General features: G+C 41.9%; 1 protein-coding gene across 3 annotated transcripts in view; it reads right to left on the bottom strand.

The window, feature by feature from the left end:
- LOC145393481 (THUMP domain-containing protein 1) overlaps positions 1 to 24,619 on the bottom strand; it is a 117,494-nt gene that overhangs the window by 89,203 nt on the left and 3,672 nt on the right. Inside the window, exon 2 of one of the 3 annotated variants that reach the window (XM_080267591.1) lies at positions 15,717 to 15,910. In XM_080267591.1, the coding sequence (XP_080123717.1) occupies positions 15,717 to 15,910 (194 nt within the window). Of the gene's footprint in view, positions 1 to 15,716; positions 15,911 to 24,619 lie in introns of those variants that run through there. The other 2 variants (XM_080267592.1, XM_080267593.1) reach the window with 2 other exon arrangements.

Here is a 24,619-nt window from a genome sequence, read left to right as displayed (position 1 = left end):
AGCGTGGGGGCTTGGAACGTAACCCTCGCTAATTTGGTGGGGGTGGTTATTGTAGTGTATGATACTGTGCAATATTGTAATCAATACGGTACTATACCTGAATCTGAATAAAAATATAGAAATTAGTGAACATACAGAAGTGTAATGAAACATTAGGCCTACAATCCACAGATCTCACTTCCTAGACTGCCGAGATGATTCCGGACATATGCCGAACAATCAATGATTTTCGTAAATGGGACTATTTCTCAAAACTGCCGAAATGTCGGATCTACCGAACAATCAGCTGCCGAATAATAGGACTTTTACTGTACTTAGAATCATGTACCATAGGAGAAACAAACCCATTAGTGATGATGAGATGCAAATGATTTTAGATCAGGATTTGGATGATGATTTTCTTGCTGATATTAGTAGCGATACCTCTTCTGACAGTAATGGTGATGACACTGACAGTGGTGATGAATCTCAGCTTGAGATTGCAGATGAACAAGATGATAGTCTGTCAAATGCAGAAGATAATGGTAATGATGACAGTCCTGCAGTTGGGTGGTTGGGCCATTCTTCAGTTAGTAGAGGATGACTGTCATTTACTGGAGACACAGGGGTGAAGGCAGTTTTCCAAAATCCTCAGGACCCACTGGAGATTTTTATGTCCTTTGTAGACAAAGATATAGTTGAACATATAGTTAGAGAAACAAACAAATATGCTGCCAAGGTCTGTGAAGAAAAGAGAAGAAAGGGAAAAATGATGAGAAAGAGTAGAGGTCTGATGTGGAAGGAAACTAATGTTGGGGAGATGTATACCTTTTAAGGTTTGGTAATTTTACAAGGCATAGTAAAGAAGCCTACAATCTACTCCTACCACTCCACCAACCAGATGCTTGCAACATCTTTTTTTGGGAAATGCATAAGCAGGGACAGATTTGCACTTCCCCTGAAGTATTTGCATTTTACTGACATGGAAAGTAATGATAACCCTGCTTACAAATTTAGGGAAGTGTTAGATCAGTTTAGGCACAGATACATATCTAATTACATCCCCAAGGAAAATATTAGCATTGATGAATCCCTGGTTATCTGGATAGGAAGACTGAAATGGAAAAGGTATATTCCCCTAAAGAGGGCAAGGTTTGGCATGGAGACCTATATCCTAGCAGAAGCTGAGACAGGGTATGTATGGGATCTTTTGCCATATACAGGGAAAGGCACAGAATATGACTGCCAAATATCAGGGCTGTCAGATCAAGCCATAGCCAAACTTTCCAAACCAACTAAAATTGTTCTTGCCCTAATAAAGTCTCTACTAAATAAGGGTTATGTGCTTGGAATGGATAACTTCTATGCTTCACCTGAACTGTTTGATATCCTCTTAGCTCATGGAACTGATGCCATAGACACAGTAAGATTTAACAGGAAGGGACTTTCTGAGGAAGTAAAACAAAAGAAGCTAAAAAAGGGAGAAACAATCTCCAGGTTCAATGGCAAAGTGATGCATATGAAATGGAGAGACAAGAAATATATAAATATGCTCAGCACACTCTATGATGAGTCCATGGAAATTGTACAGTCTGGTGGGAAAGAGGTAAGCAAGCCAACTGTGTGCATCAAGTACAAAAAACTGCACATGGGAGGAGTTGACCTAATGGATCAGATAACATCTGCCTCATGTGTAACATGCAAGAGTGTTACAAAGTACTAGAAGATATTTTTCAGGCTGATAGAAATGAGTTTGCATAACTGTCATGTAATCTACTAGAGAATTGGTAGCCAGAAAAAAGTCCTTGACTTCAAGTTGCACTTGATTGAACAGATAGTGCATGCATTTGGCAAAGATGTTTATTGGATAAAGAAACCCACAAGCTCAGTCACTCTTGGGCCTTGCCCTACAAGACTGCGTGGAAGACATTTTCCAATAGAGACAGAGTCAGGTGATGGTGAAACTACAAAGAAGGTTCAAAGGAGATGTACCTACTGTGCAATGCAAAAGAAAGTAAGGAGAAGCATCTACAGCTGTGATGTATGTCAAGTTACATTGTGCATTACTCCATGCCTTAAGCTGTATCATACATCAGAACACCTTCCAAAGTAAGAGGGTGAAAGCATCACAGTAATAGATGAAAAGAAAAATGTCATAAGATGCAGCAATGAAAGATTAGGTTACGTTGGCAACAATTTAGTGAGGGAGGGTGGAGGGAAACCACATCCAGGTCACAAGTCCTGGACACAGCTTTGCCTGTGGGTGTGAGTGACTCCATTTACCGTACTTTTACAAATATGAACAACAGCCGCTAAAAAAAAAAATAAAGTTTTAGTATTATATGCATCTTTGCTATGCTAATGAAATGTAATAACTGTTCCACATTGCGGTAGAGTCTATATATAGATTATGTTAAAGCTTTACATTGCAGTACAGTCTATATATAGATTACGTTAAAGCCTTACATGCGGTAGAGTCTATATACAGATTATGTTAAAACCTCGCATATTGCGGTGTAACTATATTTATGTTCCAGTTCTGTGGTCGGGGGCATCTATATAAAGACGATTTTTTTTTTAGGAGCTTCTCACCAACTGCTGCCGCCGGCTAAGAGTTATGGCATCTGGCAATAGATAGATAGATATTTTCCAACATTTATTTAGAAATTCTTTTGTATTTTCAAAGTGTTTTTCCTTGAACAGCCAGAATGTAAACAGATGATTTATCAGTGTCACAGTTTTCATCAATGCATGAAATATTTACTCTTTAAGGGTTTCATGATTATTGACATTTATTTAAAATTATTATTATGTATTCCATGATAGGTTAGATGTGCAATGGTCACACATGAAATATTTTTTGCTGAGTGGCCTAGTTGTCCACACAGTTTTGTACCTCATGTGATGGCCAAGAATCCATACCCCAAATCAGTGTTCACTCCACCTATGACTAAAACCCATTAATCTAAGTCTAAAAACAGTTTAGAAATCAACCTAAACACAAAATTTAAGTCTAAAATAGCATCAAAATTGGTTTAAAAAAAAAAAAAATCAAAACCCATCGCAAAACCAGGGGTAGGCCTATGACAGGCGGGGTAGGGTGGTATTTCTACCCCATCACTATTCCGGGGTATCACATCTACGGATATCGCAAATCGGGGTTTGCCTGTATATGGTATATGCTGTACTGTATACAGTACATTACAGTATAAAATGGCCAAATTAAGACAACAGTACAATATGCAATGTTACATAAACCTGACGCAAGGATACGCAAGAACACTCAAAAGTGGCAGTACACCTAGACACGGCTGCCTGCGGATGGTGTTGACACTATTATACTGTAACCTTTTTATTGCTTGTTAGTAAACCTTTAATTGATTTTTTGGTATTATTTTAATGCATTTATGTAAGCTGGGAAAAAAAGAAAAATATTAAGTTATATGAACAGTATTGCGGTATATCTGTATAGGTTATACAGTACATGCATAACTGCAGCGTAATCGCCCTGTTTTGGGATGCTGGCTCGCCATCAGACAGAAACACTGCTTTGCACCTGCATACACTTGATATATCCTGTTCTTTGGATTTTTCAAATTTTTATTTCTATTACATTATACAGTACAGTGAACTTACAATAATCTGGCATACGATGGTTTGGAAAACCTAATAGTTTGGAATTTTCAGCCCAGGGTCATTTTTAGCTTTTTGGGTAAAAAATTGAGAAAAATAGGGAAAAAAAAATTGAAAAACAGCCAAAAGCGGTGCACTGAACTATCCAATTCCACTCCCATGCCAACATTCAGGAGGTCCCGGATGTTATTTTTTGGGGGGTGTTTTTTGGGTGTGTTTTGAACATTTTCAGGTACCTGTCTGACAGTCCGGAAAATCTGATAATCCAGAAGGTCCGTGGGCTACTGCATTCCAGATTAAAGGACTTTTACAGTATTCTTATGAGTTCTTGGATGTTAAAGTGAACGGACATTGTGCAGTAGGACATTAAGCAGTGCATGACTATGCTGGCATCTGGAGGTATTGAGAATAAACTATAAAATACATCATCTGAGTGATGGAGTTAATCTTAGTTTAGATCACAGATTTACAAACAATCATTTACTTGTCCAAGACAATGACTTTCATTATATTCTTGCTATCTCCAAATGATTTTTCAGTTTGGGACTGTTGTTGCTTAACCCCAGAGTGACTGACCAGGCAGACCCATGAACTTCAAGCCAGCAACTACTTCTGTGGCCATCCAACAAACACAATGAAATTTTGTTTATGTACGGTACCATACGAGGAACTAATACCCCATGTGGCAGACAACGCCTCACCAGGGTCAGAACAGGGTCCTTCCCCATGGCGAGGCACAGGGAAATACAGGTATACCCCAGTTTAATGATGCAATTGGTCAAGTAAAAATCCATCACTAGGAGGGGTATTCTATCTCGGAGTAGATTTAACATGTAAAGTATAGGGATGCATTTTTGAGCCTTGGGTTCCCCCCCCCCCAACCAAGTCCTAAACCCACCCAAAATACTGTACTGTAGTCTAAAAACAAGTTTCTAGCTAACCTAAACCCCCAAATAGCTTTAAAACAAGCTAAACTAAGCCTACAAGCAGTTTATACCTCACCTAAACCCCAAAATAAAATATAAAAATCATCACATATGTCCGGAAAAAATCAAACTTAGTAAACTGTATCCCAAAATTACAATGTTCGCCCAACTTATGACTAAAACACATTAATCTAAGTCTAAAAACAGTTTATAAATCAACCTAACCACTCAATTTAAGTCTAAAATATCAAAATCAGTTTTAAAAAGCAAAACTCATTGTTAAACCAGGGTTTGGCCATCATTAGGCAGGGCATGGTGGTATTTCTACCTCCATCGCTAAGCCAGGGTATCACATCTAGGGGTATCGTATTTTGGGGTATAACTGTACGAGGAGGTATGGATCCCGGGTGAACATCTTAGCTGCTTCACTCCATCCAAAGCACATAACACCACCACATACAGGCTAATCACCACAGGGTACCATACACATTTTTTTTTTTTTTTTTTTTTTTTTTTTTTTTGGGTTCGACTCTGGGCATAGGCTTCACAGCCTGCTTTCAAGGCCCAGTAGTCCTCCTACGTACCGTACACCTCTACATGTCACCACTTCGGCGCTAACACCCACCGTCCATACTGAATACATGCTAGGGCTGTCTCATACAGGACTGGTGTATTGGTATTAGCGGGGGTATTTTTACGACATGTCGACGGGTCTTCTGGTAGATCAGTAAAGTCTGATTTCTATGAAATTCAAATCCTTAAACTGTTCCCTGCCACAGCGGGATTTGAACCTGGGTCCGTTAGGACTGCAGACCACCTCTCTACCGATTGAGCATTGGGGGATTAGATATGATATTCATTAAGCCTTTTACTACCAGTGAGTGGACTTTCTGACCACCACATGGTGGTCAGAATCAAGGTCCAAGTAAAATGAAGAAATAGAAGAAAGGAAGAACGGGAGGTAAGAGTAGCTGTAAGAAGAGTGGAAAAGTTACAAGAGGATGAGAAAAAGGCAGAATATAAGAGAGAAGTGGAGGAACGATTAGGTAAATATGAATCGGAGCAGATGGGGGATGTGGAAGGTGTTCGTTTCGTTTTCGTTTTTCGTTTTGTTTTTAAAGGCTCCAACATGCTTGCATGTGTCGGCCTTGGTCACCTAATGGCGGCTCTCCACGCTGCACGATCCACTGCAGCCTCCCTGTTCAGTCCCTTAACCCTAAGGTCACACTTAATGACCTCGTCCCATGTCTTTCTCGGTCTACCCTTCATAACCCCACCCCCAATATTAACACTTCTCACCTTCCTCACCCAATTATCATCCCCCATCCTCTCCACATGTCCAAACCACCTCAATCTACCTCTCCTCATCACAACACCAATACACTCCAGTCCCATCCTACCTCTCAACTCTTCCATTGTAAACCCAGCCCCTCCAGGCCTTGGACGCAGGGACGCACTGCACATCCACCTAATCATTGTCATTTCTGTACGTCTGAGCCGGCGAATGTCTTCCTCCTTCACTGCCCAGGTCTCACTGCCATACAGCATTACACTCCTAACACATGCTGCATACAAAGACCCCTTAGCACGTAGGGAGAGCCCTCTCAATGTCAGGAGAGGCAAGAGCTCCCTGAACTTCTTCCAACCACTTCTCACCCTAGCCACAGAGCTAGCTCCAGCCCCACCTCCAGCACACAACATGTCTCCCAAATAACAAAACTCTTCCACACACTCAAGAGATTCACCAGCAAGTTCAATCCTTTCACGTCTGACGATCTCCACCTGTTCACCCCGGCACGCCGTACACATAAAATCAGCATTATCTCGCAGGCTACCTCTGATACCACTACATCTCTTATGCACCCATTTATCACACACACCGCACCAGATGGAATTACTTCCCACGCCCTTGTGGCAAACTGCACATGGCCACTCTCCCTCGTCTTTGACAGTACCGCCACCAACCCTAGATATCATCACTTTTGTTTTATCTGCATTTACCCTTAAACCCTTTTGCCCCATACCATCTCTCCGCTTCCTAAACCTTTCCTCCGCCTCCCTTTCATTGTCTGCAATCAACACCAAATCATCAGCATACAACAACTCCCACGGGAGTCCGTTTCTAAAGTCACGTGAAAGGGCTTCAAGTACCACGATAAACAACATGGGACTCAAGACTGACCCCTGATGCACACCAACATTCACGGAAAACTCATCACTCAAATCTCCATTCACCCTCACCTGGGTGTGAGCACCCACATACATGGCCATAACCACCCTAACCAGCCACTCCTCCAAGCCAAGCTTTCTCATTGCCCACTTCACCACCTCTCTAGGGACTCTGTCAAAGGCCTTTTCCAAATCAACAAAAACAAAATAAAGATCCCTTCTCCTACCAATATATTTTTCCTGAAGCTGTCAAACAATGAATGTGGCATCAGTGGTCCCCCTACCTGGCATAAACCCAAACTGCATCTCATCAATATTCACTCTTTCTCTAATCATACCTTCTAAAACTTTCTCCATTACCTTCATTATCTGATCTAAAAGCTTTATACCTCTATAATTTCCTCTTTCCAGGGCATCACCCTTCCCTTTATACACATTTACAATTACACTCTTCAGCCAATCATCTGGGACAACACACTCATAAATAATCCTATTTATCAGGTCAGTGACTAAACTCACCCCTATATCGCCTGAGGCTTTCAACATTTCGGCAGTCAGCCCAGACACACCTGCTGCCTTCCCCACCCTCATCCTGCCTATTGCCTCACTCACAGTAGCAGTATCAATCAAAGGCCAAGGGCCAGACACTGGATCTGCTGGCTCCAAACCTTCCCTATCCCAGTTAAACTCCTCATTCAACAACCGGTTATAATGCTCTCTCCATGCATCTTTAATATCCTCACTGTTCACCACTACCCTTCCTTCATCATTCTTCACACACTGCTCACCTATGATATCCCGATTATCCCTCTTCACCTGACCTGCCACCCTAAATATATTTTTCCTTTCCCCATGATTTAGGTTATCAAGTAATTGTCTCTGTGACTCAGACTTTGCCCTGTATACCTCTCTCCTAGCCCTACGCTTGGCAGCCAAATATTCCTCTTTGCTACCACCCTTCTTCCATTCCCAGAAAAGCCTTCTTTTCTCCTTAATTGCAGCTTCTACACCCTCATCCCACCACCAAGTTACTTTATGTCTTGGTGGTCCTCTTGTCCAGCCGCATGTTACATCAGTAACTCTCAAGAAATTGTTCTTGAGGGCTCTGTACTGTTCATTAACGCCTCTGTGCAAGATAATCACAGAGGAAATATGTGCAGCATGTGAGGTGGTGTGTGGAGTGAAGAGAATACAAAAGGGAGTGCAGGGAACAGCATGGTGGAATGAAGAGGTGGGACAGGCTGTGGCACAAAAGAAGAAACCATATAATGAATGGATGAGAAATAGGGGCGTGGAAGAAGTTGAGAGACGGAAGAGAGAGTTATATGTAGAAAGGAAGACAGAGGTGAAACGATTAGCAAGAGAGAGTAAGAAGAGAGTGGATGAGGAATTTGGAAGGAATTTGAGTGTCAAGTGGAGGAAATGTAAGAAAATGTTTTGGAAAGAGGTAAAGAGAGTCAGACAGGGTGGCAATGAAGTTAGCAGGGGAGTGAAAGATAAAAATGGTTGATTACTAGCTGAGAAGGGAGAAAAAGTGAGCAGATGGAGAGAACACTTTAACCCCTTAACCGCAGGGTGACAATTGGGAGCAAGGGATCATAACGCGGGGCATCACTTTTGTGATTCTGTGTTATTTTGAATTCGCCCGGGCTTTCAAGTGTTGGCTTGTATCATCTATCAGTACTGCCAATGTTCAACACTAGTCAGAACTCCTAATCTCATCTGTATTCCCATCCATTGTTGACAATTTAGCCATTTCTCCCCGTTTTTGACTCTCCTCCCTACCTCCCCTCCATTACCCTATCATCTCGCCTGCTCGGCAGTGCTACGCTGAGTAAATCTTCCCTGGAATTTTTCACTGATTTCATCCATTGAAATAAGCCCTATGCTCTATTCTTATACCAAATAATATATACAAGAAAGAAATAAGGTAAGTGAGAGTGCCATACACCTAGAATTGGCTAATTATCACCTGACAACACCTCATGTGCACTCGTTCGCTAATTTTCGCTGTTTATTTCCCCTTGAAATATGCCGTATAATCTATTTTCGTAATAAAAATATATATAAGAAAGGAAGGGAGAAGCCTAAGTGATATTTACATTCACCTGGAACTACCTAATTATTGCAGGCCACCACACTGTATTCTATGCTAAGTAAATCTTCCCTGGAACTTTCCACTAATTTTATCCATTGAAATAAGCCCTATGCTCTATTCTTACACCAAATAATATATATAAAAAAGAAATAAGGTAAGTGATAGTGTCATACACCTGGAACTGGCTAGTTATCAACTGACAACACCTCACGTGCACTCGTTCGCTAATTTTCGCTGTTTATTTCCCCTTGAAATATGCCGTATAATCTATTTTCGTAATAAATATACACATAAGGAGGGAAGGGAGAAGCCTAAGTGATATTTACATTCACCTGGAACTACCTAATTTATTATGTATTGTCTTGGTTTCCTGCCAATCATTACATTGCTAAATATTACCTGGTCTCACAAGGCTGAAGTTGGTAGTATTGCACTCACCCTAGCCAGGCAGCAGGAGGCCACCACTATCAGTTCACTGTCGTCTTTCAAGGTGAAAGTACGTCTGATTCACTCCTGCTAACTTCCGCCGCTTTTTAGCCCCATGCAAAGGGCCCTGTGACCTTTACCCCCTACTAAACCTCGAGTGGAAAGAGGCAAAGGGCTGACAATTGATAAAGAGTGACTACGATCTTTCTATTGAGTAAAACAGTGCAAGTGGAACTGTAAATAATGTGTAAATAATGTGTAAACAGCAAGTGAAAGCAATGAATGTAAATGTAAGTGAACAGTGGAAAATAGTTTTATAAGTTACTTCAAGTGACAGTGCATAACACAATGTAAATAAAATAGAAATGTAAATAATGTAAATAAAATAGAGAACGTAAATAGAAATGTAAATGAGAAGTATTATAAGAATACGAGTATATACACTAGGAGTAATGAAAGTGAAAGTTTCACTCTAGCATGTCTGAATACTATGAGTTATGAGAGTGAAGGTGAAAGTGACATTCACTCTCAATGCTAGTATACAGGACAAGAAAGTGAATGCTACGTATTTTACTGAATGAAATTGAATGCCTACAGAGACAATAAACTACTATTACTGAAGGAAACTTATGGATAAAGACTGTAGATATGTATAAGTGTTATATAGTAATAGAAATATAAACTGTGAGTGTTTTTATGAATAATAAATGACAGAAAACCTGGGGCGAACTAGCACAAGTGGGAAGGTCATCCGCCCTCGTATTTTTCATTGCTTTCACAGTGTTTTTTTTTTTGGAGTATGGATTCCAAACTATTTGAGAATCATAGAATAGTGTTTCTAGTGATAATATCAGGCTGTGGTAATCATATTACGGGTTGTCGGGAAGTGTAAAGTGGAGACTTTGTTACCCAACTTCAGAGGTCTCCACAAGTCCTACGGTACTCAACGAAGGCTCAACAAACTCCCCAGGAGAAAGCTGAAGGTATGTGCCATAAGCATATGTGATTTTAATATTCCAGGACTAATAACTGATTTTTGGCAAATATTTTTCGAGAGTCTGTCGGAGCGCGAATATGCCCGCGGGAGCCACAAGAAAAAGCAAAACAAGCCCGCAGTTAAAGGGTTAAGGAATTGTTGAACAGAGAGAATGAAAATAATCTGAGTATAAGTACTTTAAGGAATTGTTGAACATAGAGAATGAAAGTAATGTGAGTATTAGTGGCTGGGGAATGGCTGGGAGAAGGAGGGAGGTAAGAAGACTGGAAGAAATCAGTAGGATGGACGTTGTGAAAGTAATGAAGAAAGTCAAAATGAGGAAAGCCCCAGGAATTGATGGAGTGTGTGGTGAAATACTGAAGCATGGAGGAAAGATAGTAGTAGAATGGATGTGGAAGATGTGCAGATTGGCTTGGATGAAGGTAAAGTCCCAGAGGATTGGAAGTCAGGTATAATTATTCCCTTGTACAAAGGAGAACGGGAAAAAAGAACTGTGTGGTAATCATAGGGGCATTTGTCTTCTTAGTGTAACAGGAAAAGTATACTGTAGGATACTTATTGACAGACTTAGGGAAATAACAGAGGAAATAGTTGGTGAAGAAGAGCGAGGCTTTAGGAGGGGAAGAGGTTGTGTAGATCAGATAATCATTCTTAGATCTTTAGTGGAAAAGGGTCTAGAGGAGGGAAAGAAGTTGTATGCAGCCTTCATGGATTTGGAGAAAGCATATGAGAGGGTGGATAGACAAGGACTGTGGAAAGTATTAAGAATATATGGAGTAGATGGGAAGTTGCTGAATGCTGTGAAGCGCATGTACGAGGGTGCTAAGGCAGCAGTGCGTGTGGATAGTGAACCGAGTGAGTTTTTCTGTCTGAAGGCTGGGTTGAAACAGGGATGTGTCATGTCTCCAGGGTTGTTTAGTCTGTATATGGATGGGGTTATAAAAGAGATACAAGGTAGGGCAGTGGATGTTGGAGTGGCCCTAATAAGAGAGGGCAGTGTTTGGAAACTCCCTATACTGTTGTTTGCAGATGATACTATGTTGTTAAGTGAAGATGAAGGGGAGCTGCAAGGCTTGGTGGATGAGTTTGGGAGAATGTGTAAGAAACAGAATCTAAAGGTGAATGTAGGGAAGAGTAAAGCTATGGTCTTCGAGAGAGGTGAAGTCAGTGAATATACAGCGAGACTGGGTGATGAGGAAATGGAAAATGTGAGTACGTTTAAATACTAGGGTAGTGTGATGAATAAGGATGGAAGTTTGGAGGACTGGGCTCTTGTTTGGCGAGCCACAGCTCACAAATGCATGTATTTTTTCCCTTCGGTGAACAAATTTTACATGCAAGTCGCCTTTTGGCGAGGAGAAAATATATCCACTTCAAAACCCAGTAAACTAAAAATTAAGTAAATATCACTTAAATGAACAAAAAAGCACAGTGTGATTGACTATTAATTAATGTCTTTCCTTGTTGCCACTGTGAATGTTTAAAACCTCATTATATGATTCTTATCATCACAATGTGTGTATATATATATATATAAGTAATCACTCCAATATCCGACGTAATAGAGCCATAGGTAGGTCCGGTTATTGATTTTGTCCAGATATTGGGCCCCAGCTTATGGACTTGTACTTATGGACCTTAACTCAGAGAAACATCTATACAACTCCCTCTGCACATGCATAGCACCTATTTAAGACCCAAATCACACCAATAAGGCACATAAATGACTGAAATAAATGCAAAAGAAACATAAAATGAGGGTTTAGAAGTATGTTCATACATTAATAAACATTCTGGTACTTATGGACCCTAACCTAGCCTAACTCAGAAAAACACATTCCTACTGCACATGCATAGCTACTAACACCCTATTCACACCAATAAAGGACATTAAAGAGTGAAATGAGGTAAGTATAGTATGGAAAAAAGTACAGTATGAAACATTCTGGCTACTTACAGCAAGTCCCTGGCCACCTCGATGAATAACTGCCTCCTCTCGGACTCTGACAGTAAGAACGATTTCCTGAAGCACTTGCAGTACACTGTTCCTGAAGTCTTGCACTGAACTTAGTCAAAAACACACAGAAGTCCGTTCTCTTCACAGTGTGCACTTTTGTCTAAATAATGCTCCATTGTAACTTACTAAGTGTTGCACTTTAACTTTTCCCATTCTTTTCAATTTTCCAAAGCCAAAACAAACAAGTCTATTTACGTTAAATTTTTTTTCTAGAGTCTTTTCTCTCACAACTTTAAATCCTTAACACAACGCACTGTTTTTTTCACTGCACAACACTCAAAATTCCCGTGTGGTCTAGTGGAGAAGTTCTTGCTGTTTATTCACTGTCAGAGTCCGAGAGTATCACTGGCAGGCGACCTAGGAGTGCATCGCTGGGTCGTGGTGATGGCGTACGCACTGCAGACGACTCTGAAGACAGCCGCAAACTCACGTCGAGCGGTGACTCCACCGTGGCTGATGTGCTGGGCTGTGGCTCGGAGCATGAGGGCCTGTCTTGGGGAGGCAACGGAGTGGAGCCAGGGCTGGGCACAGCGGGGGTCATGGGCCTGAAAAAACTGTCAATGGTTGATTGACGCAATGACCGACGATTCTGACAATTGATGATGCGCTGCCTGAAAGCACGCACTTCCTCCACGAGTCCCAAGGGCCCCATCTCCCTGTCGCAGTCCGGGTGTTCCAGGTAGTCTAGGACGAACTCTAGATGTTCCCGGAGTGCGCTCAGCTTGAGGATGGCTGGAGTAGTGTCCTGCTGAGAGGAGTCCGCATCATCGTCACCTTCAGTGTCGGAATCTTCAAGTTCGGTACTGACACCTGCAACCGAAGACGCGATCTCGATATCAGACAACGTCTGATACCCAGGATCGCCCTCGTCGTCATCCAACCACTCACGAACATCGTCCACATCTACATCGTCGCCATGCGTACGTAGCCGTGCATGGAAGTCATCCACATCAAACCCTAGAAAATCGTACTCCACATCCGTTCCGAGAAGAAGACGAGACCAACCATTTTCCAGAGTCTTCACAGGGACTTCCTTCTATGCACTAGCCCAGTTGTACAGCGTAGACTTGATGTTGTAGCGGCGAAGGTTTTCCAAAGTCCACTTGCATCGTGTGTCCCATCCCTCCCTGCGCTCGTTCTCGTCCTCGAGAACAACCATCACCTCGTCCAGGAACTTCCGACGGTATAGGCGCTTTGTTGCCACGATCACTCCTTGGTCCATTGGTTGGATGAGAGCAGTCGTATTAGGTGGCAGAAACATGCACCTAATACAGCCATTTTCAGCAACCAAGTCCTTGTCGCACGGGTGGGCAGGTGCATTGTCGAGTAGAAGGAGAGCCTTTACCTGGTCGCGCGGGATTCCCAGTGTCTTGGTCTGGTAATGGATGACCTCCTTGACGAAGTGATGGTGAAACCAGTCTTTGAAGATCACAGCTGTGAACCATGCCTTCAAAGAATGGTACCAGACGACAGGAAGGACATCCATCACCCCACAAAGGCACCGAGGCTGCTTTGCGCGGCCAACAACAACGGGCTTAAGCCGGTGCATGCCGTTAGCACTGGCACAACACAAAGCAGATATCCGTTCCTTGGAAAGCTTGCGGCCAGGTACATGCTTCTCCGTCTCCTCGGCTAGAGTGTTCGTTGGCAGCGAGCGATAGAATAGGCCAGTTTCGTCAGCGTTGTAGACTTGACCGAGAGTTAGGCCCTCCCTGTCGATCAAGCCTTTCACCTTGTGCCAAAGCTCGTCAACTCCATCCTCGTTAGCATCCAATGCTTCGCCATGTGCTTTACGGTTGGTAAGGCCATGTCGCAACTTGAACGCGAAGAGCCAACCCTTGGATGCCTTGAAGTCTAGGGCGTCGTGAAGCCTGGCGAACTTCTCAGCAGCAGCCTTCAGCTCCGTTCCATGTACCATCTTACCAGCAGCAAGCAGCATGTTGTTGTCGATACCAAATCAACGTGGATTGGTCGATTTCTGCAAACTTGGGGGTAAACATAACCTTCCTTTCCAACTTGCGTTTGCTTCTCGACGAGAAGTCAGCCGTGTACTGCATGAGTTTGTCTCGGGACCTCTTGATATCGAACAAAGTAGACCGGGCCAGGTTAAACTCGCGAAGAATGCGGGAAGAAGACCACCCCGCATCCACTTTCTCCAATATCTCCCGTTTCTTCTCCAGAGTCAACACCACTCTCTTCCTTTTCTCAGGTGGCGGGGCCATCATCACACACACTAAGAGGAGGCCCGAGAGCAGCAGGAGGCCCTGCAGCAGGTAGGGCACCACCACAAAAGCGATCACGTGGGCAGCCATTATGACGAGTGTGCACTCGCGGTGAGAGACAGGCGGGAAGTGGGGAGGATGCAGCGGCGCTCTATCGGACGTCGGAGGAATGACGCGCCAAAACAATGCTCTCCCGCGGCACGCGCAGTAAGTTCAAATTACGGACGGGAAAAAAAATCTTTTTTTTTTTTTTTTTCTTTCTTTTTTTTTTTTTTCTTTGGGGGGGGGGGGTTTGGACCATTTTGGGAATGTTGGATCCCAGGACGATTATGTCCGGGTAGTGGGGATGTTCGGTTATTGGGCGTCCGGATATTAGAGTGATTACTTATACTGTATATATATATATATATATATACATATACTGTACATATACATATATAATATTTCTCGTAAAATATTTCAGCTCGTAGTGTTTGGGTACCAGAAATTTATTTGGCTCGTAAATCTGAAACCTTAGGAGCCAAATGGCCCGCAACCATCGGCAGTTAGCAAGAGCCCTGGAGGGTGAAGTGCTTGAAAGGGTACAACAAGAAAGAAAGGTTGCTGGTTCCTTGAAGGCAGTGATAAGAAACAGGGAAGTGAGCATGGAAGTGAAAAAGTTATTACATGACAGTATTGTGATACCAACTCTGATGTATGGAAGTGAAGCTTGGACGTTGTTGGAGGGACACAAGTCAAGAGTGAGAGCAGTGGAAATGAGTTATTTAAAAGGAGCCTGTGGAGTCACATGGAGAGACAGACTGACAAATGAGGATGTGAAGGATCGTTGTGGTGTGGATGTGGATGTAATAGGAAGCATTAGGAGAAACAAACTGAAGTGGTTTGGCCATGTGGAGAGGATGGAGAGTGAGAGACTGATGGGAAGAGTGTACATGAGTGAGGTGGAGGGGGAGAGAGGGAGGGGAAGGCCAAGGATGAGATGGAGGGATGGAGTGGAGAGGTATATGAGAGAGGGGGGTGTGAACTGGGAGCAGGGCAGTGAAATGGCGGGTGACAGGGTGACGTGGAGGCGATTTGTTTGTGGCCACCCCATATAAGGGATTAAGGCATCTGGCACTAGATAGATAGATAGATAGATTTACCTTAACTTGAATAAAATTATCTTGGTGTTGCTTGAATAAAATGGAAAATAATTAAGTGACAGGAATGGATTTAGATATAAGATTTTACCAATACTGTCAGCATTTACCTTAAGAGCAGCATCAATGTCTACGTCCTCATCATCACCATCATCATCATCACTGCCTCCATTCTCTGTCTCTCTCTTAGGTATAAGTGATGCTGTTGCAACATCTTTATCAACTTTCTCCTCTCCTTCATTTATGCAATCTTCTTTACTGGTTGTTTCCTCTTGCTGGGGTTTAGCTGTTGCAAGATACAGAACTGGGTAGAGGAAATCTTTGCAAGTGCTGCACCTGTAAATCATTACAACAGTACATTTACTGTACTGGAAGAATTAAGAAATAATAATACACCACGTCACTGTTGTGCCTATACAGGGATATATGTGAGTCATTTATTTCAATGACTCACTAAAGTCATACATCCAAACTTCCTCTTATTCAATTTATCGAAGTGGGAAAAACAATGCATTAGAGGAATTCTCTTAAGATAAACTGAAGTATAAGTGCACCCACCAAAAAAAAAATATTTGGCCCACCAGGCTGTGATGAACTTGGAAATGATTCATATAAGTTAAATGGTGTTCATTTTATTAGTGCTGTTTTTTCAAAATGTTTGGTCCACATGCTATACAGTACCATACTGCATCCTACGACAAGGGTGCCAAATTACTGTAATTTCTAAGTGGGCACCAGTATACCTTTACACTGTATGGGAAATACAAATTTTGGATCAGGCCCTTCCAGATGTGGATTTGATAGGAAGGGTTAGGAGAAACACACTGTGGTGGTCTGGCCATGTGAAGAGAATGGAGAGTGAAAGACTGATGAGGAGAGTGTATGTGAGTGAGGCGGAGGGGGGGAGAGGGAGGGGGAGGCCAAGGATGAGATGGAGGGATGGAGCAGAGAGGTTTATGAGAGAGGGGGGGGTGAGCTGGGAGCAGGGCAATGAAATGGAAGGGGACAGGGTGACATGGAGGCAATTTGTTTGTGGCCACCCCTTACGGGATTAAGGCGTCTGGCAATAGATACATAGATAGACAGACCCTTCCAGAACTTGACTCTCATTCCTCCACCAAGCACAACCCCTAACCATCTTTTTTTTTCAGACAAAGGTAATCTCACTAGATTCTGCACATCTTACATTATATTTTCTGCATCCTTGAGACAATACAGCAGACCCTTAATCTGCACGGTAATGTATCCAGGAATTTTACTACACAAATCGTGCCACCGAGAGCCACATTTGAAGAAATCCCCAAATCTTCCCCCTTGAAAAATATTTACCCTTTTCTGATCATTTCTAACATCCATTGTAATACACAGACATCTAAAAACATTAGGCATTAAAAAAAAAAAAAAAAAAAAAAAAAATTAGAGTGTACAGAGTGGTAAATATGTGGTGATCACTTACCATGACAGCAAAGAGAGTGATGGCTGGGTGTTGGAGATGTAGGTATTTTCAGATACAGGTATACCTCGATAACCGATACCCCTAGATGCGATATCCCGGCTTAACGAATAATGATGGGGGTAGAAATACCACCATACCCTGCCAAACAATGGCCAAACCCCAGTTTAATGATGGATTTTGAATTTTTAAATCTGATTTTGATTATATTTGAGACCAAAATTGTGTTTAGTTTGATTTATAAACTGTTTTTAGACTTAGATTAATGTGTGGGGTGAACATTGTCATTTTGGGGTACATTTTACTAAGCTTGATTTTTTCCAGACTAATATTTGACGATTTTCAGATTTTATTTGTTGGTTTTAGTGAGTTATTTATTGGTGTTAGGCTTAGGTTAGCTTCTATTACAGCTGTTAGGCCATTTAGATTGGCTTTAAACTTGTGTTTGGACTCCTTTGGGTGAGTTTAGGACCTGGTTGGGGGGGAAACCCATGGCTCAAAAAAGCATCTCTATACTTTACACGTTAAATCTAACCCGAGATACAATACCCTGCCTAAGGATGGGTTTTTACTTGACCAATTGCATCATTAAACCGGGGTATACCTGTAATGGCTTCTAACATAGCAGGAGGTGGAAAACCTATGTTGATAGGATAATGTAGTGAAAACTTCATTAAAAGATGTAAAAGTACACAAAGTGGTGGCACTGTGTGTGTGTGTGTGTGTGTGTGTGTGTGTGTGTGTGTGTGTGTATTTACCTAATTGTATATACCTAATTGTGATATAAAGGAAATGAGCTACGCTTGTGCGGTCCCGTTTCTATTCCTCAATAAGTCAAATTTAGCTTTAAACTCGTTTATGTTTTTAGACTGGACGATCTCTTTGTCCAGGCTATTCCACAGGTCTACACATCCATAAGGAAAACTATATTTCTTGATATCCTTCAAGCAGCTTGGTTTCTTCAGTTTCATTCCGTGTCCTCTTGTTACTCTCTTATCTCATTAAAACTGATCTTCTTTGTCAATTTTATCTACTCCCACCATGGTCCTGAACACTGCAATCATGTCGCCTCTCTTTCTCCTTTCTTCTAAGGAAGGCAAATCCAGCTTTTCCAGCCTCTCTCTGTACAACAGATCTGCCAGACTGGGGATCATTTTGGTTGCTGTTCTTTGTATTCTCTCAGTCTTGTTTATATCTTTCTTTTTGTGTGGGGACCACACTACTGCTGCATATTCTAACCTGAGACGAATCATGGCCACTATCAATTTTTTCATCATCTCCTCATCCGTACAATGAAAAGCTACTCTTATATTAATGAGGAGTTTATACGTCTCTCTAACTGCCTTGTTAATGTGTTTTTCAGGTGACAAACTGTCCTGGACCAGCACTCCCAAATCTTATTCTTCTCTCGCTTTTGTGATTGGTTCACTACCCATCAAATAATTCAATGATGGACTCTTGGTACTTTTACCCATTTCCAATATTTTACACATCTTTCCATTAAATTTCATTTCCCACATCCAGCTCCAATCGTGTATCCTATCCAGATCCTCCTGCCGCATTTTACAATCCTCCTTAACCTCTACCTTCCTCAAGATCTTTGCATCATCAGCAAACAGACTTGCATAACTGTTCACACCATCTACCATATCATTTACATAAATCAGGAACATTACTGGCGCCTGTGGGATTCCACTTGTTACTTCCCTCCATCCAGACATCCTATCCTTTATTACTGTCCTCATTTGTCTGTCTCTCAAAAAGTCTGTCATCAATTCCAGGAGGTTCCCCTTCAGTCCTCCTATATGCTCTAGTTTCCACATTAGTCTCTTATGGGGTACCTTGTCGAAGGCCTTCTCCAAATCTAAATACACACAAGCCACCCAACCATCTACCTCTTGTAGAACGTCAATCACTCGAGTAAAAACTCAACGAGTTGGAAACACATGACCTTCCACTTCTAAATCCAAACTGGCTATCAGCCAAAATATTCATCTCTTCCATATATTTTATCCATCTATCTTTCAGAATTCCTTCGCACAATTTTGCAACCATGCTGGTTAGGGACACTGGTCTATAATTCAGGGGTTCTTCCCTGCTTCCTCCCTTATAAATTGGTACCACATTTGCCCTCTTCCATTCTTGAGGCACTTTCCCCTCTTCCAAAGAACACACAATTAAACTGTGACTCTTATCCGCCAGTTGTTTTCTGCATTCCTTCAGTACCCAATTAGAGATTCCATCTGGTCCCGGGGCTTTCCTTACATCTTTGAGTTTCCAGTAATTTATACACTTCCTGTAGTTCCAATTTTATATCTTTTATCACCACATATCTAGTCACTCCCTCCCCTTCCACAAACTCCTTTTCATTTGTGAAAACTGATTGGAAACATTTGTATATTATTCTGCTTGCATTGCTGCATCTTTATAGACATCTCCTTCTACTTTCTGTTTGGTGATTCCTTCCTTTTGTTTCAGTTTGCCATTGACAAATCTATAAAACGGTTTGGGTTCATCCTTACATTTATCTATTACACCTTTTTCAAAATTCCATTCTTCCTCTCCACATATTCTTGTGTATTCATTTCTAGTTCTTTTATATTCTTCCTTTATTCTGTTGTTATCGCTCTTTCTCCAATTGTTCCACGTCGTGTCTCTCTCTTCTTTTTTGCTATCATACACCTTCTACTAAACCACTCCTTTTTCCTGTTTTCTTTCCCCCTTACTCTTGGCACAAATTTTTCCAATCCCAAATTATAGAGGCCTAGAAAAATATCCCACTTCCTCTGTATCTCTCATTTCTCTGAATTTTCTCCAATCTGCATTTTCGAAAAATTTTCTCAATTCTGTAAAGATTGCTTTCCCAAAGTTGTATCTCCCCTGCCTATAAAGCTCATCTCTTGGCTCAACGTTCCCTGTTACCATCTGGAACTCAATGACCACGTGTGTGTGTGTGTGTGTGTGTGTGCGTGTATGTGTGTAATTCACCGGGTCGGTCAGGATCACTTGATGGTCGTGATCGTCAGCTTTTACCCTCCCGGAAGGGAGCTGAGAGCTCATATAGTCCGATCTAAGGGCAAGGCTGTGACCTTCACACACCCACACACCCGTCCCCTTGCTCAAGGGGGACAGTAACCACCCACTTCGTCAGTGAAACTTTTCGCAACCTGAGCGAGGCGCGAACTCCCGTCTACCAGATGGCAAGCGAGAACATTACCACTGCATCAGCAAGAGTGTGTGTGTGTGTGTGTGTGTGTGTGTGTGTGTGTGTGTGTGTGTGTGTGTGTGTGTGTGTGTGTGTGTGTGTGTGTGTGTGTGTGTGTGTGTGTGTGTGTGTGTGTGTGTGTGTGTGTGTGTGTGTGTGTGTGTGTGTGTGTGTGTGTGTGTGTGTGTGTGTGTGTGTGTGTGTGTGTGTGTGTGTGTGTGTGTGTGTGTGTGTGTGTGTGTGTGTGTGTGTGTGTGTGTGTGTGTGTGTGTGTGTGTGTGTGTGTGTGTGTGTGTGTGTGTGTGTGTGTGTGTGTGTGTGTGTGTGTGTGTGTGTGTGTGTGTGTGTGTGTGTGTGTGTGTGTGTGTGTGTGTGTGTGTGTGTGTGTGTGTGTGTGTGTGTGTGTGTGTGTGTGTGTGTGTGTGTGTGTGTGTGTGTGTGTGTGTGTGTGTGTGTGTGTGTGTGTGTGTGTGTGTGTGTGTGTGTGTGTGTGTGTGTGTGTGTGTGTGTGTGTGTGTGTGTGTGTGTGTGTGTGTGTGTGTGTGTGTGTGTGTGTGTGTGTGTGTGTGTGTGTGTGTGTGTGTGTGTGTGTGTGTGTGTGTGTGTGTGTGTGTGTGTGTGTGTGTGTGTGTGTGTGTGTGTGTGTGTGTGTGTGTGTGTGTGTGTGTGTGTGTGTGTGTGTGTGTGTGTGTGTGTGTGTGTGTGTGTGTGTGTGTGTGTGTGTGTGTGTGTGTGTGTGTGTGTGTGTGTGTGTGTGTGTGTGTGTGTGTGTGTGTGTGTGTGTGTGTGTGTGTGTGTGTGTGTGTGTGTGTGAGAGAGAGAGAGAGAGCTCATTTACCTAGCTGTAATAACCTAATTGCAAAATACAGGATCTGAGCTAAGTCTGTGTTGTCCCATCTCTTTTCTACAAATATTTATTATCCCATCTAGATTTAAACACATAAATGTTCTCTGCTTGTACCACCTCTCCATCTAAATTATTCCAACTATCTATAGTTCTGTTTGGAAAACTAAATTTCTTCACATCACTGAGGCATCGACTCTTCTTCAGCTTGAATTCGTGTCTTCTTGTTCTTCCATCATCTTTCACAAAGATGTCCTCTCTGTCCACATGTTCTATTCCTCTTATCACGGTTGCATATTCCAGTCTTGGTTTCACCACAGCCACTATTGCCTCCCTCAGCATCTCTTCATCCATATAATCAAATGCTACTCTCATGTTTTTTCTGTAGCCCGTAAGTTCCTCCAGTAATCCTGTTTTATGTGTTTCTCAAACAATAGGCTATCCTGTATAGTTACACCAAGGTCCTTTTCTTCTTTTGCTTTCCTTATTATTTCATCTCCCATCTTGTACTCATATCTTGGTCTCTCATCACTGACTCCCACTTCCAATACATGACATTATTTGTGTTAAATTCCATTTTCCACATTTGACTCCACTTGTAGAGTTTATCTAGATCTTTTTGCAGTTTCTTACAAAAATTTTCTCCTTTAATATGTTTCATAATTTTTGCATCATCAGCAAATAAACTCATATAAGTACTCAACCCTTCAGGCATGTCATTTATATTGAAAACTGAAATTGCTGAGGAGACTGCTGTGGCTGCAGAAGGGGAGGACAAGGAAGACAGCAGTGGTAAGGAGGAAGAGGCCCTCAGTTATGAGCTTTCAGATTTTCGTTATTTCCTGGACAAGACTATGGAATGTATGGTGCAGTACAGTGGTTTTGAAAACTTTTATCCATTGGTGAGAGATATGAGGGGTATTGTGAAAAAGAGGCAACAGATGGCTCTCAAAAAAAAAAAAAAAAAAAAAAAAAAAAAAAAAAAAGTTAATTTTTTAAGCCACCAGTTACACCTACGGAGCCTCAACCATCCTGCAGCAGTGAGTCTTCAGGCAGCATTCTGGCAGCCTTGTTTCCTCAGACTTACCAGAGGTTATTTTCCAGACTGACAGTGACAGTGATTGAGTGATAAGTCCATAGTGTGTAAGTGTACAGTGCTGACAGTGACAGTGAATAAAGTACAGTACAGTAGTGTAAGTCTACAGTAGTGTAAGTGTACAGTACTGCAAGTTTAAGTCTAAATAATGTTCTGTAGGTTAAGTGATGCAAGTGATACAGTACTGTAATGGCCTTTACAGTGTATAGTATAGTAACCTAAGTGTGTGTGCTCAAAGTGCTCAAAGTGTTTAGTGTTTTTACAAGAAAAGTGTTCAGAAAAGTGACCTAGAGCCCCCCAATCCACCTCTTCACCCTGCCAAAGGCCTCCTCCAAGCTTAAATGCTTTCCTGTAGTACCAAAACAAGGTTAGGTTCTATTAGTTTTATTTATTTACTTTTAATGTACTGCACTGTATAATGTGTTTTTGGAGGGAGTGTGGGGAGACCTTCCCGATAACTCGGAAAAATGCTAACTTGTAGAGGGTTGGAACCAAATTATCTCAAATGAACGAGGGTTTACTGTATATGGAAAACTACATTTCTTGATATCCTTCAAGCAATTTGGCTTGTTCAGTTTCTTTCCATGTCCTCTTGTTACTCTCCCATCCCATACAAACAGATCTTCTCTGTCAATTTTTTCTACTCCCATCATGGCCCTGAACGCTGTAATCATGTTGCCCCTCTCTCTCCTTTCTTCTAAGGAAGGCAGGTCTAGGTTTTCCAGTCTTTCCCTGCATGACACATCTGCCAGGCTAAGGACCATCTTGGCTGATGTTCTTTGTATTCTCTCGACCTTGTTTATTTCATTCTTTTTATGTGGGGACCACACCACTGACGCATATTCCAACCTGGGGCAGATCATAGCCACTATCAATTTTTTCATCATCTCAGCCATGTAATGAAATGCTACTCTTATGATAGTCATGTCTAACTATCTAGTTAATGTGTTTTTCAGGTGACATATTATCCTGGACCAGCACTCCCAAGTCCTTCTCCTCTCTCGCTTTTGTGATTAGTTCATTACCCATCAAATAATTCAGTGATGGTCTCTTGGCACTTTTACCCATTTCCAATACTTTACATTTTTTTGCATTGAATTTCATTTCCCACATCCGGCTCCAATCATGAATCCTATCCAGGTCCTCCTGCAGCATTTTACAGTCTTTTTCAACTTCTACTCTCCTCATGATCTTTGCATCATCAGCAAACAGACTTGCATAACTGTTCATTCCATCTCCCATATCGGTTACGTAAACCAGCAACATTACAGGAGCTAACACCGAGACCTGTGGGGTCCCACTTGTTACTTCCCTCCATCTAGACATCCTGTCTTTTACAACTGTCCTCATTTGTCTGTCTCTCAAGAAGTCTCTCATCCACTCTGAGAGGTTCCCCTTCAGTCCTCCTAAGTGTTCCAATTTCCATATTAGTTGCTTGTGGGGTATCTTGTCAATTTCTTCAGATCTATATACACAAAATCAACCCAACTATCTCTCTCCTGTACCATGTCTATCGCCCTTGAGTAGAAGCTCAACAAGCTGGAAACATACGACCCTCCACTTCTGAATCCAAACTGACTTCCTGCCAAAATGACCATCCCCTCCAGATATTTTATTCATCTGTCTTTCAGGATTCTCTTGGACAATTATGCGACCATGCCGGTCAGGGACACTAGTCTATAATTCAGGGGTTCTTCCATGTTCCCTCCCTAATCAAGTGGTACCACACTGCCTCTCTTCCATTCCCAAGGCACTTTCCCTTCTTCCACAGAACACAAGATTAAACCATGAATCTTATTTGCCAGTTATTCTCTGCATTCCTTTAGTACTCAATCAGAGATCCCGTCTGGTCCTGGGGCCTTCCTCACACCCATAGTTTCCAGTAATTTGTATAATTCTTGCACTTCAGCTTTTACATCTTTTAACACTACGGTACATTTCTAGTCACTCCTTCCTCCTCCACAAAATCACTTTTTCTAATGAAGACTGATTGGAAGCATTTGTTCATTATTTCATCTTGCATAACCGCATCTTTATAGACAGTTCCTTCTACTGTACTTGCAATTTAATGATTTCTTCCTTTTGTTTCAATTTGCCATTAACAAACCTGTAAAACAATTTAGGATCTTCTTTACATTTGTCAACTATACCTTTTTTGAAGTTTTTTCTTCCTCTCTATGTATTCTTGTACTGTATATTCATTTCTAGTTTTTTTATATTCTTCCTCTGTTCTAACATTACCTCTCTTTCTCCATTTGTTCCATGCCTTATCCCTTTCTTTTTATGCTTTCATACACCTTTTGTTGAGCCAGTCATTTCTCCAGTTCTCTTTCCCACTAACTTTTGGCACATACTTTTCCACACCCGTATTATATAAGTCTAAAAAGATATCCCACTTCTTCTATATCTCTCTTG

Source organism: Coenobita brevimanus, chromosome 24, assembly GCF_032717465.1.
Source record: "Coenobita brevimanus isolate Jiangsu-jjx chromosome 24, ASM3271746v2, whole genome shotgun sequence".
NCBI classification, from domain to species: domain Eukaryota; kingdom Metazoa; phylum Arthropoda; class Malacostraca; order Decapoda; family Coenobitidae; genus Coenobita; species Coenobita brevimanus.
This window is presented reverse-complemented; position numbering and strand designations above follow the sequence as displayed.